This window comes from Panthera onca, chromosome A2, assembly GCF_046562875.1.
Source record: "Panthera onca isolate mPanOnc1 chromosome A2, mPanOnc1 haplotype 2, whole genome shotgun sequence".
NCBI classification, from domain to species: Eukaryota; Metazoa; Chordata; class Mammalia; order Carnivora; family Felidae; genus Panthera; species Panthera onca.
The window spans coordinates 129,811,098-129,827,737 of NC_138340.1; the positions used below are offsets into that span (position 1 = coordinate 129,811,098).

At 34.8% G+C, this 16,640-nt stretch overlaps 2 protein-coding genes across 9 annotated transcripts in view; one reads left to right on the plus strand and one right to left on the minus strand.

The window, feature by feature from the left end:
* LRRN3 (leucine rich repeat neuronal 3) overlaps positions 1-5,986 on the plus strand; it is a 37,655-nt gene extending 31,669 nt beyond the window's left edge. Inside the window, exon 2 of the mRNA XM_060632888.3 lies at positions 2,991-5,986. Within this exon, the coding sequence (XP_060488871.1) occupies positions 3,350-5,476 (2,127 nt within the window). The 5' untranslated portion in view covers positions 2,991-3,349 and the 3' untranslated portion in view covers positions 5,477-5,986. The remainder of the gene's footprint in view (positions 1-2,990) is intronic.
* Positions 1-16,640, minus strand: part of IMMP2L (inner mitochondrial membrane peptidase subunit 2) — an 886,893-nt gene that overhangs the window by 450,422 nt on the left and 419,831 nt on the right. The window lies entirely within an intron of this gene.

The window sequence follows — 16,640 nt, forward strand, 5'->3', positions numbered from 1 at the left end:
GAAAGGGGCAGTAGATTTCAATTTTAGTTGTATTCAGGTACCCTTCCCATGTGCTCCCATATCAGCTCTACAATGAATTATAACCATCTGTCTACCTGTGCTTCCCCTTCCAGACTAGAGCCTTCAGAAGGGAAGAGAACATGTCTAGGTCATTTTTTCACCCTCTAGCTATTACCCCAATAACTGGAACACAGAAGGTGCTCATTAATTGACTGAATAATTTAAGGAAAAAACTATAGATATATTAGATTGACTTTTCTTTAAAGTCTAATGTTCCTTTGGATTATATCAAATTTAATCTTTGAAATTTAGTAATATAGTCAACATGTATTCTGTATAATAGATTTATGCATGTTAAAGCAGCTGAATATTGAAACTGGTAAATTAAACAGATGGAAATGCTTAAATTATATGTAGAGAAGATGAATATATACATTTATTAATATAATTCATTTATACATTCATTCAAAACATTTCTGGAAAATCTACTACATTCTAATCACCATGCTCAGGAACTGGGGATAGAAAGTCAGGCAGGCCTTAAGCTCTCAAGGAGATGACTACCTGGTGAGGCCGAGAATCAAGTAAATATTCTGATAGAGGTGTGTGCTGGGACCATGGAATGACTGTGGAGGGCAGTCAGGTACAGCTGGAGGGGAGGGGTTATATGGAAGGTTTCACAGAGAGGTGATGCTTGAACTGAGGATTGACCAAACAGCAAGAGTAACTAAAACAAAGAAACAGGCATTCCAGGCAGAGAGAAGATGAGGTACCCAGAGCTCTATTGACAGAGGGAAGGCTGCATGCAGAATGGCATAAGATGATGGGAAAAACAGAGAAAGAGAAGAGAAATCCCAGATTGTGGAGGGTCCTCTGGGTCAATGATTTATCAGGAATCTTCAGTGAAGAAGGAGGTATATTAGATTCTCTCCTCAAGGGACTCAGAGTCTACTTGAAATAGATTAGGAATAATAGCCAAAAGGTCCAGTTTAAAGCAAAACAACAACAAAAAAGGACTCAGCCACACACACACAAAAATAATCTTGCCATTTGCAAACAATATGAATGGACCTAGAAGGTATTAAGCTAAGTGAAGTAAGCCACATAAAGACAAATAATTATGATTTCACTTGTATGTGGAATCTGAAAAACAAAATAAATGAATAACAACAACAACAACAAACAGACTCATAGATAAAGACAATAAACCAGTGGTTGCCAAAGGGGAGGGGAATGGGGCAATGGGTGAAATAAGTGAAAGGGATTAAGAGGTAAGAACTTCCAGTTATAAAATATATAAGTTGCAGAGATGAATAGTACAGCGTAAGGAATATAGTCAATAATATTGCAATAACTACTATGGCAACAGATGATAACTACACTTATTGTGGTGAACATTTTGTTATGTACATAACTCTTGAATCACCTGTTGTACATGTTGTACACCTGAAATGAATATAACATATGTTAACTATACATCAACTAAAAATTAAAAAAAAAAACTTTTCCTTAAAAAGTGGAATTTTAGATTAGCTAACAGATGAAGTAATGAAAAAAGAAAAACAAAGACACTTTTAATTTAAGGCAACTTAGTACTAATCCACAGTTCACGATTCAGTTTTTAGATAAAATCACATCTCGGGGCCCTTGGCTGGCTCAGTCAATAGAGCATGCAACTCTTGAGCTTAGTGTTATGAGTTTGAGACCAATGGTGGGTGTAGAGATTAAACTCTTAAAATAAAAGTCACATCTCTTAAAGGATAAGAGGAAAATTAGGTATGACTGTTAACTGTAAATTGTTTATAATTTTAAAAAACAATTTTTTTAACTTAAAAACATGTTTCTCTCTCTCTGTAGAGACTGCATTTCCAAATATATTTATCTCTCTCATAGAAACACCCATCTTAGAGCAAGTCAACATGCCAATATGAATGTCAATACTGGGCAGAGATGAAAGAAATAACAGTATTTACAAAATCATCATTCAGAAGACCACTATTTCTGGGAGGCAAAAAGCCCCAGAATGAGGAGTGCAGGCATGCTCTAGTTACAGGAAGAGTTCACCCACAGTCCAACTGATGGAGTATACATCTAAAAGCAGTGTGGTATTTTAAAACACAGCACATATCAAAACTACAACCTAATTTTGGATTGCTTATTTTTATGTGATAAAGACACGAGTATCCACTTAAAAGATGGAATATCTAAGTGCCTGTTTTCCTCATGTAATAAAGTTACTTTTTCATTTTTAGTGACTAATGGGATGTAAGTTATTTTCAGGGAAAAAGAAAACAGCCAAACGTTAATCTGAATGTCAGTAAAGAATGACAATCTACAGGTACATCCATGGCAAATTAGACTTAATCGCTTCCAAATACTGAAAAATTCAAGTCACTTTATACAAAGGAGACTATGGAGAGAAACATGAATGTCAATGGGAAATCTGGCTAAATCCCACTACTTCTAGTTCATTTCATAATTTGTTTCTAAATTTTGTCTCTTGGGAACCCGAGGAACCACAGGCTAGCTCATTTAATTGTAATTGAACAGTATTATTTATTTGTAACCATTTAATTTTGCTCCTCTAGGAGAAAAAAGCAAGCCATCATCTTTGAAAGGCTCTTCTTTTTCCCTACAACTAATTATGAAAGAGAATGACAAATATAATAAACAAAATTCCCAGGTATAAACAAGTAAAGATGGGAAGTAACAGAAAAATTCTGGAAGCATATTCACTGTGTTTAATATAACTTCAGCCTTCTAAAGACTTGATTTCTCAGCCTGTCCAATGTCTGGGCCAAGGATAGTCATAAAAAGGACAAAGTCATCAAAACATATTGAGTTAATTGTAAACTAAAAAAAAATTATATGTAAGATAATCATAATTAGTTAATCAATCATGGTATTTTATGGGTATTAATTATGGTATCTTTTTTTCCTTTGGACTAATTGTTCTTCTCTTTTTTCTTTTATGTTCTATTTTATTATAGTCAGCATCATGCTGCTATTCCCGCAAGTACTGAACAAGCATGGGATGTGAATATCACACTCCTAAATAAATGAATTGCTCAATTTCCTGTGACCATCTATACATCCTCCATCTTCAGAAAGTGTATCAGTATTCTATCATAGAGGAGATAGTGGTCTGTTTTCCAATATGCATGACATCTCTGGACAAGACAATTGTGACACGAGCACTTATTTCCATGAAGAAAAACTTTGTGGTTTTATGGCATTCATCATTTGACAAATGCACCTATTTTCCTTATCAATCAGCTCTTACTGAACTTACTCGCAGTGACTGTGGAATCCTTAAGGGCCCATTAAATTTCTGAAGAAGAAAGCTAAGATGAAGGACATGCCACTCCGAATTCATGTGCTACTTGGCCTCGCTATCACTACACTAGTACAAGCTGTAGATAAAAAAGCGGATTGCCCACAATTATGTACATGTGAAATCAGGCCTTGGTTTACACCCAGATCCATTTATATGGAAGCATCTACAGTGGATTGTAATGATTTAGGTCTTTCGAGTTTCCCAGCCAGATTGCCTGCTGACACACAGATTCTGCTCCTACAGACTAACAATATTGCAAAAATTGAATACTCCATAGACTTTCCAGTAAACCTTACTGGCCTGGACTTATCTCAAAACAATTTATCCTCAGTCACCAATATTAATGTAAAAAAGATGCCTCAGCTTCTTTCTGTGTATTTAGAGGAAAACAAACTAACTGAGCTGCCTGAAAAATGTCTGTCTGGACTGAGCAACTTACAAGAACTCTATATTAATCACAACTTGCTTTCTACAATTTCACCCGGAGCCTTTATTGGCCTACATAATCTTCTTCGACTTCATCTCAACTCAAATAGACTGCAGATGATCAACAGTAAGTGGTTTGATGCTCTTCCCAATCTGGAGATTCTGATGATTGGGGAAAATCCAATCATCAGAATCAAAGACATGAACTTTAAGCCGCTTATCAATCTTCGCAGCCTGGTTATAGCTGGTATAAACCTCACGGAAATACCAGATAATGCCTTGGTTGGACTTGAAAACTTAGAAAGCATCTCTTTTTATGACAACAGGCTTATTAAAGTGCCCCATGTTGCTCTCCAAAAAGCTATAAACCTCAAATTCCTGGATCTAAATAAAAATCCCATTAATAGAATACGGAGGGGTGATTTCAGCAATATGCTACACTTAAAAGAGTTGGGAATAAATAATATGCCTGAGCTGATTTCCATCGACAGTCTTGCGGTGGATAACCTGCCAGATTTAAGAAAAATAGAAGCTACAAACAACCCCAGGTTGTCTTACATTCACCCAAATGCATTTTTCAGACTACCCAAGCTGGAATCACTCATGCTTAACAGTAATGCCCTTAGTGCCCTGTACCATGGTACAATTGAGTCTCTGCCAAACCTCAAGGAGATCAGCATACACAGCAATCCTATCAGGTGTGATTGTGTCATCCGCTGGATTAATATGAACAAAACCAACATTCGATTTATGGAGCCAGACTCACTGTTTTGTGTGGACCCACCTGAATTCCAAGGACAAAATGTTCGGCAGGTGCATTTCAGAGAAATGATGGAAATATGTCTCCCTCTTATAGCTCCTGAGAGCTTTCCTTCTAATCTGGATTTAGACACTGGGAGCTATGTCTCCTTGCATTGTAGAGCTACTGCAGAGCCACAGCCTGAAATCTACTGGATAACACCTTCTGGTCAAAAACTCTTACCTAATACTCTGAAAGACAAGTTCTATGTCCATTCTGAAGGCACACTAGATATAAATGACATAACCCCAACAGAAGGGGGTTTATATACTTGTATAGCAACTAACCTTGTTGGTGCTGACTTGAAGTCTGTTATGATCAAAGTGGATGGTTCTTTTCCCCAGGATAACAATGAATCCTTAAATATTAAAATAAAAGATGTTCAGGCCAATTCAGTTCTGGTGTCTTGGAAAGCAAGTTCTAAAATTCTCAAATCCAGTGTTAAGTGGACAGCCTTTGTCAAGACTGAAAATGCTCATGCTGCCCAAAGTGCTCGAATACCATCTGATGTCAAGGTATATAATCTTACTCATCTGAACCCATCAACGGAGTATAAAATTTGTATTGATATCCCCACCATCTATCAAAAAACCAGAAAACAATGTGTAAATGTCACCACAAAAGGTTTGGACCCTGATCAAAAAGAATATGAAAAGAGTAACACCACCACATTTATGGCCTGCCTTGGAGGCTTTCTGGGGATTATTGGTGTGATATATCTTTTCAGTTGCCTCTCCCAAGACATGAACTGTGATGGTGGACATAGCTATGTGAGGAATTACTTACAGAAACCAACCTTTGCATTCAGTGAGCTTTATCCTCCTCTAATCAACCTCTGGGAAGCAGGCAAAGAAAAAAGCACAGCACTGGAAGTGAAAGCAACTGTTATAGGTGTGCCAACAAATATGTCCTAAAAACAACTAAGTAAACCTACTTCAAAGAAAATCTTAAGACTGCACCTATGCTTGAAAAAAGACAAAAGCAGAGAAATATTTCTAGAAAGAAGTTTAAGCTTCACCAATGCTGCTCCTGACCAAGGGAAATATGTACAAGTTCAGCATTTTAATTACCTGGCTTCAAAGGGTACTGTGGCAACCAAATAAAATAATTCCATTTTCTAGAACTTTCATGTAACTTTTATGTCTGGACTACAGTTAAAGTGGACAAAAACATTTCTGTATTTTTTTTAAGTATATAAGAGTAGTTGAACTGAGCAATACCTCCTCCTGTGTTGTATTACACATATTAGCCACGAGTTTTTGCAGTGACTAGATAACTTAAATTGACACGTGGTGTAATAAAATGGACAAATTCTGTAGAGTAGACACAGTGAGTATGTGGGTCTCTTTTATAAGAAAAAAAATACATTTTGGATTAAAATCAATTGCTTTTGTCTTGTTTTGTTTCTAAATAAAGAATAATTTCTGGGAAATGTCACCTGATCAAGTGTCATTTAAATGACAGCATTTTTTAAAAGTGTTTTTCTATAATGAAATTTGGAATGCAAAGCACTTTTATTGGGTTCTGTAATTACATATTTGTAATGTACAAGAATGAATTTAGGACATTTTATCTGTATTGAAAGGCAATAACAACAACAACAACAACAACAACAACAACAACACTCTATTTAACCCTTTATTGACAGAAACAAATCCTCAGGGATATTATGCAATCACTTAAATACTTTCTTAACAAGCAACTTTTGGAGTGGATTTAATTGTTAAGTTCACATAATGTAAATCCAATATCTGAGGAACTGAAAATTTTATTTTAATAATTAGTAGTACCTCAACTGTAAGCTGCTTGCTTTGCAGAAAATATTGCCAAATTTTGGCAGGACTTAGGATTTAGGTCTAATTTTCAAATCTCTGATTCTGAATATTTAATGTGCTTCACTGCAGTAAGAAGAAAATGATATAATAATTTGCTGTGTTTCAAATCTAACAACCAAACACGTTGTACACAAGAACCCAAAAGAGGGAGGTTTATATACTTGCATAGCAACTTACCTGGTTGGTGCTGACTTGAAATCTGCTATGATCAGAGTGAATGGTTCTTTCCCCAGGATGACCATAAGTTTTAGAATTTTAGAAGACTAGGATATTCCAAGAGTAGGATTTTAAAATTTTACTTTAAACATATTAGATATTTGGTAGAGTATGGTTATCAGGTTCAATTTTATAAAATTCTCCCTTTTATTTTGTTTACCACCATACAAAAAATGACATAAATCAGATAATTCCAGAGTGTAACAAAATTTAAGAGGATAGTTTTGATAATAAACAGAAAAAGCTTCAAAGACTAATTTAGAGTAAAGGGAAAAGATTTAGTTCTCTATGACTATATTTAAGACACCTAAAAAATACAGCTTAAAAAAATCACTGAAGTGCCAAAAACATTACTAATCATTTAAAGATCTAAAATAGGAAATATAAAGATTTCACTTGGAGAAAATAACCAAAGACTTTCAGGGTTTTAAGTCATATTTCCAAACAAAGACCCACAGTCCTAAAAAATAAATGCATTTGTGTACAAAAGAAATATCCTGAAACAATAAAAACCTTCTAAGATAATAAGCCATACTTTTTATAGGCAAATCGCTTACCTCTACAAAGCAATAAGGCTTCCATGTTAATTGCTGCTTTGCCTGTTCATAATGAAGTGTTTAACTTTTCTTACAATAGCTTGCTGCATGTTATCAACATGTCACTGGTCTGTGAACATTTCCAGCCCGTAGCCATATCAATTTATTTGTTAATGCAGACATTTGCTTTTATGATAGCCTTGACAGTTTCTAATTAAATCCTGCTGTTTTTGACAAAGTGGAAGGTAATTGTTATGAACTCTTTAAAACAAAAGGACAAACTGTGTTAATTTTAACACATCGAAAATATAAAACTTGCTAATTCAATGTGTTTCCCAAATACAAATTTTGCAATCTGATGAATCACTATCAGACAGAGGCTGACATTAGAATTTATCAGGAAGGCATGCTCATACATCATGAGATGTTTCACCACCATGGACAGAGCTTTTTAGAGCCAGGCTATTTGTCAAAAATATAGGAGCTGAAATATGACCTATTAGGAGGCAGGTATTGCATAGGTCAGCAAGAACTTGCTCAGGTATCTTGTATGTTGCTTTTAAACCTATCTGCCCAAAAAACTATAACAAACATAGCAGAAAGCTTAAAATGCATTTCAAGCTACATTTTTCTTAGAAAAATTGTAGCAAATAAGCACTCTGAATAGTTACCTAACAGTGGACAATGAAATGAAGTATTTTTGTTACAGCCAAATAAATACAGATGCTCAAAGCAAATCATGATCCTATTTACTTCCTTAAAATTTAATCTAAATTGCCAATGAGAGTAAAAAGACATTTGCTTCAATAACAAGAACAGCATTTCCTTCTAAACCTCACATAAAATTAAGCACTAGTCAGAATACTCAAAGCATGTAACTTACACTTTGGTGATACTATATGGATGCAATGGCAAACTTTACCTATAACAAATAAAACTCTAAAGTTTATACCTCTGTGAATGTCAACGGATCTTCTCACCTTGTATGGAGAAAAACACTTTTTCACAAAAATATTTAAAAATTTTTAAAATTTGATTTGAGAGACAGCACATGTGCACAAGCAGGGTAGGGGCAGAGGAAGAGAAAGAGAAAGAGAGAATCTCAAGCAGGCTTCAGGCCCAGCACAGAGCCCAATGCGGGGCTCAATCCCATGATCCTGGAATCTTGACCTGAGGCGAAATCGTAAGCCGGATGCTCAGCTGACTGAGCCACCCAGGCAACCCTTTACAAGAATGATTTTAAAATAATTATATGCTTGGGGCGCCTGGGTGGCTCGGTCGGTTAAGCGTCCGACTTCGGCTCAGGTCATGATCTCACAGTCCGTGAGTTCGAGCCCCGCGTCGGGCTCTGTGCTGACAGCTCAGAGCCTGGAGCCCGTTTCAGATTCTGTGTCTCCCTCTCTCTCTGGCCCTCCCCTGTTCATGCTCTGTCTCTCTGTCTCTCTGTCTCAAAAATAAATAAACGTTAAAAAAAATTAAAAAAAAATAATTATATGCTTTATAATTTATACTAGGTAATAAAATTCAAATCTTCTGAAGATAAGCATGCCCCGTTGAATACAAGTGATGTATGAAAACAATGCAGAGCAAAATGTGTCTTTGTTAGCAAAGGTAATCAACAATATGCTGCCAGTCATGTGCTGACAATTTTGCCTAGAAAGAAATGAAATCCATTTATGGTGCCTCTATCTATCTTTTGATACTTGTTTTAATTCTTAAAATTTTATTTTAATTAGATAAAAGGTTTTTAAGCAAAATTACATATCAGCAAGCATAAGTTTAAAATTATAATTCCTTAGTCTATTTGTTAAACTGTAATTTCTTTGGTTATCCTCTATAAATATTTACTGTATGGCTATTCGTCACTGGAAAAACAGAAGTGAACAGGACATATTTCCCACCACTTAAGAGACTTATATTCTACTGGATTACATACTGGTTATATATCACTGCTGTCATAAGTATGTGTTAATTAGGTTACCTAGTAAGAGTCCCAGTTTCAATCTATACTTTCACAGAATAACAATACTCAAAATATCATGTTTTATTCTTGCTCTAAAAGGTTTTACTTATTATACTTTGATATGAGAATTTAATTCAAATTTATTATGGGCTTTAACACACACACACACACACACACACACACACACACACACACGCACGCACACACCAGCCTGAATCTATACCTAAACTGGTTAAATCGAGAGTCATGTCTACCAACTATGAGCAAAAAATTTAAAATTTTATAGATTATTCTTTCACATGAAAAAATCAGAAGAGATATGTCATTAACTAATAAAGCTAACAATAAAAACAATGAAAGGTTTAAAAGTATGTGTTTGCTAAAGCAAGGGAAAAATCCAATGAAATACCTCACAGCTGCCACAAGTGTCAGGAAAAAAAATTTTATTGTATATATCACTATTAAACAAAATCTTCAGCTTCATCCCAATGTTGGCAGTCTAGGAGATAGGTAACAATGAACAGTGATTAAATTGCGGCTGCATTTTCTTTGATCCAATCTCTCTGCGCGCTCTCTCTCTCTCTCTCTCTCTCTCTCCCTTTCTCTAATACTCTCCTTCCCACACAACAAAGTATAATAAATAAGTATACTTCCCAACAAAGTATAATAAATAAGTAAAAGTTTTTTTTAAGTGTATAGTTGCCAGATATGTTTACCATATCAAGCATCCCAAATGGTCATAAACTACAATGATCTCTTCCACCACATTCTCAGATGGTAATATTCTCACCCTTAGTTCTACAGTCCCTATTCTATATCATTTTACCCTGACTAATACATTGTTAACTAGGTCATTGCTTGGGATCATGGCAATATGTTAGTGGAATGAAAGAACCATGCCTAGAATCAAAATGCACTAATCAGCACCATGGAGCTCTGGAAAAAAAAACTGATTCCAGTTTCAACACAATAGTGGCTGCTTCTGTGTGTTCATTTGTAAAATGAGGGCTCTATCTATTATTAATGGTGACTACCACTTTGATTTATCTTATTCCTCTGAAGCAAGGGAAAAATAAAAATACCATTTGTACACAGGAATAAAATGACAAAATCAGAGTTAATTCTGAAAGTCATAATCCATATAACCAGTCCTAAGAAAAATCATTAAAAGATAAATGTTTAAAAAAGAATATTGCAGTGAAATATAGATTATTTCCAAAATCTATCCTAAACATTTTATTAATTATATAACAAAGGTGCTCTTGAATTGAGTAGTAAGCATTCAGTAGGCTCAGGTAAGAAGATCATATAAACCAGAACACAATTGATTTTTATTCCTACTGAAAATAGGCCCATAGAGATTTGAATTTACTATTCTGATTCACTTTATATACACATCAGAGGGCTCCTAAAGCTATCTTTGGAATTAGCCATACAGTCAATACCAACTAAGGGGTTAGGTACATCACAGATATATCAATACAACTTTCTCTTAAGAGCAAACTGAGGTATTCAAATAAGTAATAAATTCAGAGAAAATACCATATATGATTTCAAAATAATTGCAGAGTGGCCCAAAGTAACAAAGCATAGCACACAGAGTTATGGTTGACCTTGGCAAGTCTTTCAGAAGAATGAACTATAACGGAATTTGAAGACCTCATGGCATTTTGTGTGTTTATATTTATCTTTTCCGACTCTAATATATCATAAAAAAAACTAATAGTACTATGTGACCAATGTAAGGAAAATCCAGCTTCTCATTAAAACATATGGTTCAGTGCCTGAAGTTATTGATTCAAAATCCAATTGCAATATCCATTTATAATGTTTATTAGCCACTGGAACAAATAGTGGAGTAAGCTTAGGACATAAATTGACCATCCTAATCCTAGCATTGAGAGCATGAGAGTATAATAATAATAATAATAATAATAATAATAATAATAATAAAAAATCTCTCTGTCATTTGTGGTACCAGATTCAGGGCTGGTAAAGACAAATAGTTCTTAAACCATGAGAGTTGCCACTATTAAAGCAATATGGTCAAACACACCAAAGGAGTTCTTCAAAAGAATACTTTATAAAGATGAAATTTATTATTAGAATTCAGATCAAAGTTGGATACCTCTGGCAAACATCCTTTTAATAATAGTTTCAGAGACCAGTCACATATTCAATAAAGAACAAGAAAACATGTCTCCAAGAGAAGTTTAAGTCATCTAGGGTGCCTTTTCCTGTTTACTAGTCAATTAATCAATAAACCAACATTCCATTATATAATTTTCATATTAAATTATTTATTTTATCAGAGATTAAAATACATTTACAAACAGAATGCATGAATTTATATAACTACGAAATTTTAACTATCCAATTCAAACCTTTGAGCTTAAAACTCCTTCAAACAAGGGTTATGATATAGAAAAGGAATAAAAATAGAAGAAAACATTCATTTCTTTCTATGAACAAAATCTTTATCTATAAAAATATATAACAATTAACAGATTGCACTGAAAAGAGGAACTAAATCAAAAACAACTGTGTGAGGGTGAGGGCATTTAGGGTTTCTGTCCAATGGATTATTTGTGTCTCAGTACAGGCTCAGTCCAAAAGTGATAATATAATGCTTGAGATATTTTTCTGGCACATAAAATGCTTAGCAATTAATATATTATTAGCATATTATTATAGTTGAATAAACATGCATTAATATATACTTGAATAGCAAGATGAAAATTAGGAAGGAATAAGAGAAATATTTACTGAATGCTGAGCATGTGCCCAACTAACAATTTGCTAGGATCCTAAGAAATCTACTCCGATTCTTAAGGAGAAAGGATATGGAAAAAAATGAACATTTGCCATCTTAGTATGTCAGGTATACTGATGAATATGCTTACTCCCTCTCTTGTCTGTGTGTGTGTCTGTGTGTCTGTGTGTGTATATATATTTATATACAATATATATAAATTCAATTTTCATGAAATTTCCAGTAGTACAGTATTCACACTCTCATTTTATAGAACAGCCTCAGAGAAGTTGAGTAATTTTCTTTCCTAAGAGAACAATATAATAACAGAGCAGAAAAACCAAATATACAACATCACGGCAAATAATAACATTCAGGTACTTTTTTAAGCATGCACAACTCACAAAAATAACTATCAGATAATATTTTGGGGGAGGAACAACCCATCAATAATATGCCAGATTCATTAATTATGCCTATTATCTTCTATCTATCTCCATCAACATGTTTCTTTATAACATTTTAACTCAGTTTTGCATGAGGAATTAAATATAAAGGGACCCTATCTGTCAACTTCCAGTTAGCATTTACCCAAGACAGAAAAATGAGCACTCGTTTATCAACAATAACAGCGACAAAAACCTGCACATATTCTTACAAATAAAAGTTTTAAAGTAAGTATACTCATGAAGTACTCACTGGATGTAAAGTACTTTTAGGGACTTTTAAAAGACTTTCTTGTGATTGTTCCCATGCATCCACTTCACAGTCCCAACGTATAAAGCTCTTGTTTTTCAATCCCATCACAGAAAAGTACAAGATGGTCAATTACCTGTTTAACCCTCTTTCTGACTCCCAGATGATAATATCATACACAGTAACTCTGACCTTGGAAGGAGAATCCTGCTTTAAAAGTAAGGATTGAGGGAGAAACATTTTCCTTTCGCTGCTTTGCCATCATCCCCATCCTTGCCAGTACTGGAGCACTACCGCCAACATCTTAAGAGACTCAGCAGTCAGTGTGTTCTGACGGAGTTAATCTTTGTTGGATCGCATGTCTTGTGTCATAAACCTTGGCTTCTGAGGAGTAAATTTATGAAATGGAATTTGTGTATTGGTTCTGAGGAATTCTAATAAATGAATTTCGCTCTAGGAGAACGGAATTATTTAAGAGAGGTTAGATGACACAGTTTGTTGAAAATGGGACAACAAAAAATATTAAATAAAAACTTGACACTGTCAAACTTATCAATGTAATTAAGATGTACAGATGCCTATTTGGAAGTTCATCATACATACTTTCCAGGAGAAGAAGCAAGGTAGTTTGGTAAAACAAACAAACAAAACGAACACGTCCACAGGTTAATAAGTTTCTATGTAATTAAACTGGCATGAAGAAATAATTTTAAGTGTAAAGAAGGTTCTCAGTATTCAGTGAATACTAAATTTTACTTGCAAATATTTGAAAGTCGCTATGGTAAACAATGTTCTAATTCCAAATGATATGCCCACCTTGGTTATTTTTTAATGAATCATTGGTATGGTAGAATTCCTTCTGAGAAATAAGATTTGGAAAATAATACAGCAAAGTTACTGAACAGAAAAGCAAGAAGTGGCCCATGTTTTCATTCATCCATGAATTTTATCCATGCACTCTTCATTTACTGAGGATCTACTAAGTGCTAGACCCATTATTAACTACTAGAGATTTGATATTGACTGTGATAGACAAATTCCCTGACCTGACAACATTTATCATCTATAGGTAGGTGACAACAAGTAAATCTAGCAAATGCAGTGCAGGTTAATAAAAACAGTATAGGCATGAGGATAGCTTACATGTATTTGGGGGATATAGGTTATTATAAAGGGCCTCAGAAAGGATTCTGACAACTAAGACTATCTTTACACGATCTTCCAATTAAAGAGCAGAGGAATGCTGAGATAAGCTAGGGATAGTGTAGAGATGACAATAAGCTAAAGGATTTGAATAGCATCAGAGTGCTGTGTAACTAGGAGAAAGTTCTCAGGAAGGAAAAAAGCTAGAGTTGGCCTCAGAAAGAAAACTGGAAATATGGGTAGAAATCAAACCTTATTTGTTTCTAACAAATATTTTGGCAGACACTACTATCCAAGAGAAAATGACAAGGTCAAATTTAAAACACCAGGACTAATTTATAAGGCTACAAATACTAGTTCTCCATCTTTCAATCTTGTCTCCCTCTGTAGCCAAACCCTAGTCTCCCATCGTATCCCTAGTCATCCATAGCTGAACATATGAGAAGTGGAAAATAAAAAAGGAAAGTGAATTAAGCACACTCTGTACCCCACCCTCTCAGTCAGGTCTTCCCTAGTCTGAAACACCATACACACACACACACACACACACACACACACACACTCAAGACCCTCACAAGCATACACTCAGGCACACAACCTTCATGCTCAGTTTTAGGAGAGTTCATAATTTGCCCATTATTTTCATTTCAGATATTTTGAAAAATACATCTCCCATGAAATCACAGAGGGTGAAAATATTACTGCAGCTCTCCACTCTCTCCCCAAAAGGCAAATAAATGAAAGAGACTGTAGGTATTCTGAGAAGTTTGTACATAAAAACCCAAATGTAATATAAAATTAAGGTCTATGTCTTTGAATTTAAGACTAACCTACTTCAATTTTCATTGCCAATTGCATTTCTCTTTCAGAAATTTCACGAATATTTTACATAGACTTTAATAAGTATATAAGTACAAAAATAGATACAGGAAAACCAGGGGAAAAAAATAATGTGTCTCATTTACATGGACTATGCTTTCTACAATACCAGACACAGTTCTAATGAGATCTCACAGGTATCACTTTCTTCAGAGAATAGAAAAAAAGAAATTGTCCTGTATCATTTATATCTAAGTGAGACCTTGAACTCAAATTAAAATAGGAAAGAGTATTTGTAGAAATCCTGATTCACACAAATAGGATACTCATTCTAGGTGTTCTCTACTTTCTCACCACTATGCTCTCTCAAGAAGAAAGGTTTCATTAAGATTATTAAAATGAGGGAGTGCCTGGGTGGCTCAGTGGGTTAAGCATCCGACTTTGGCTCGGGTCATGATTTCCTGGTTTACTGGTTGGAGCCCCGTGTCGGGCTTTGTGCTGACAGCTCAGAGCATGGAGCCTGCTTTAGATTCTGTGCCTCCCTCTCTCTCTGTCCCTCTCCCGCTCATGTTCGCGCTCTCTCTCTCTCTCTCTCTCTCTCACAATCCCTCTCTCTCTCAGAAATAAATAAAATAAAAACATTATTTAAAAAAAAGGTTGTTTAATATGAATATAATATAGGTTTGCAGAGTAAAGAAGTACATTGTAGCAAATAATTTAAGGGTCAGTTTTGAAGATGTACTTAAAAATTAATAAAGGAGATAAGCATTAAGAGACATAATAGATATAATAGACATAATACACATAATAGAACACAATAAACAATAAAAGATAAACATTAGCATAAAAATTTGTAGACACTTCTATCAAGTTTTCTCAATAATGTTTTGAGAGAACTGTGATATAATGACTATTAAATTAGTCATTTCTCAATTCTTCAATATCTTGTTGAATACACTGTTGTATATTTTCACCTGAAACCAAGAGGGCAATTCCAAACAGAAAATAAACTGGGTAAAAGCACATCTACTTTCTGAAGATACTTAAAATGGCAGTATCTGAGTATGCTCAGAAAGACTTCTACAATGTCATGATGCTAGCTGCTAATTTGTGGAGAGAATGTCAACTAACGATGGCAGATGTGTCTGTTTCATTTCACCCTGGTATAGACAATGGAGAAGCGTCAGAGAGCTTTTACACAAAATGATTACATTTTGAAATAAGCATAACAAGAGAGTGGCCTTTATTTTATTGATAAGAGTAACTCTGCCCCAGTACTTGGCTGCAGGATTCAGGTCTACTGTTGTTCAGTGTGAATACTTAAAACACCAGGTAAGAATATGTAGATCATATTATAAGGCTGTCATTTCATTCTTGAAAAAACAAGTTAGGTTTGAACTTCACAGAAGCCAGAATATATAAAGTACTAGAAAGTTTGATATCAGGAGCCCAAGACTTGGAACTGAAGTTAAAACCTTCAGCTTATGAGGATGCTATAAAATTTTACTGATTACACATCTGTAAAGTATGTCTTAAGATATGACATTTTCATACCCATTATATCTGGCATTTGAATATATTATCCATAACTACTCTGTGATGTCAGGAAAACTGTGCTAACCTACCTTGATGAATTAATTATTGGTCACGAGGAAGGAAATATCAAATAAAATTACCATCAGACAAAGTTTCAAACCTGTTCAATCTTCCCATTGCTCCAAAGTGAGCACTGTCAAATATCTGTGGATGCCTTTCCCAGAGGCAAGAGACTTATCGATAAAGATTTTTGCTGTATTGGGAAAAGATAACCCTGTGATCTTTAAATAATCTGGCTACAGAAGAGTTTTTATGTTAAACCTCTCCTCAGGGCGCCTGGGTGTCTGAGTCGGTTAAGCGTCCGACTTCGGGTCAAGTCATGATCTCACGGTTCGTGGGGTTTAGCCCCACATCAGGCTCTGTAATAACAACTCAGAGCCTGGAGCCTGCTTCGAATCCCATGTCTCTCTCTCTCTGTTCCCTTCCCCCACTCATGCTGTCTCTCTGTCCCTCAAAAATAAATATACTTAAAAAAAAATTAAAACCACAAACCTCTCCTAAAGTCTCCTTGACTTAAAATCC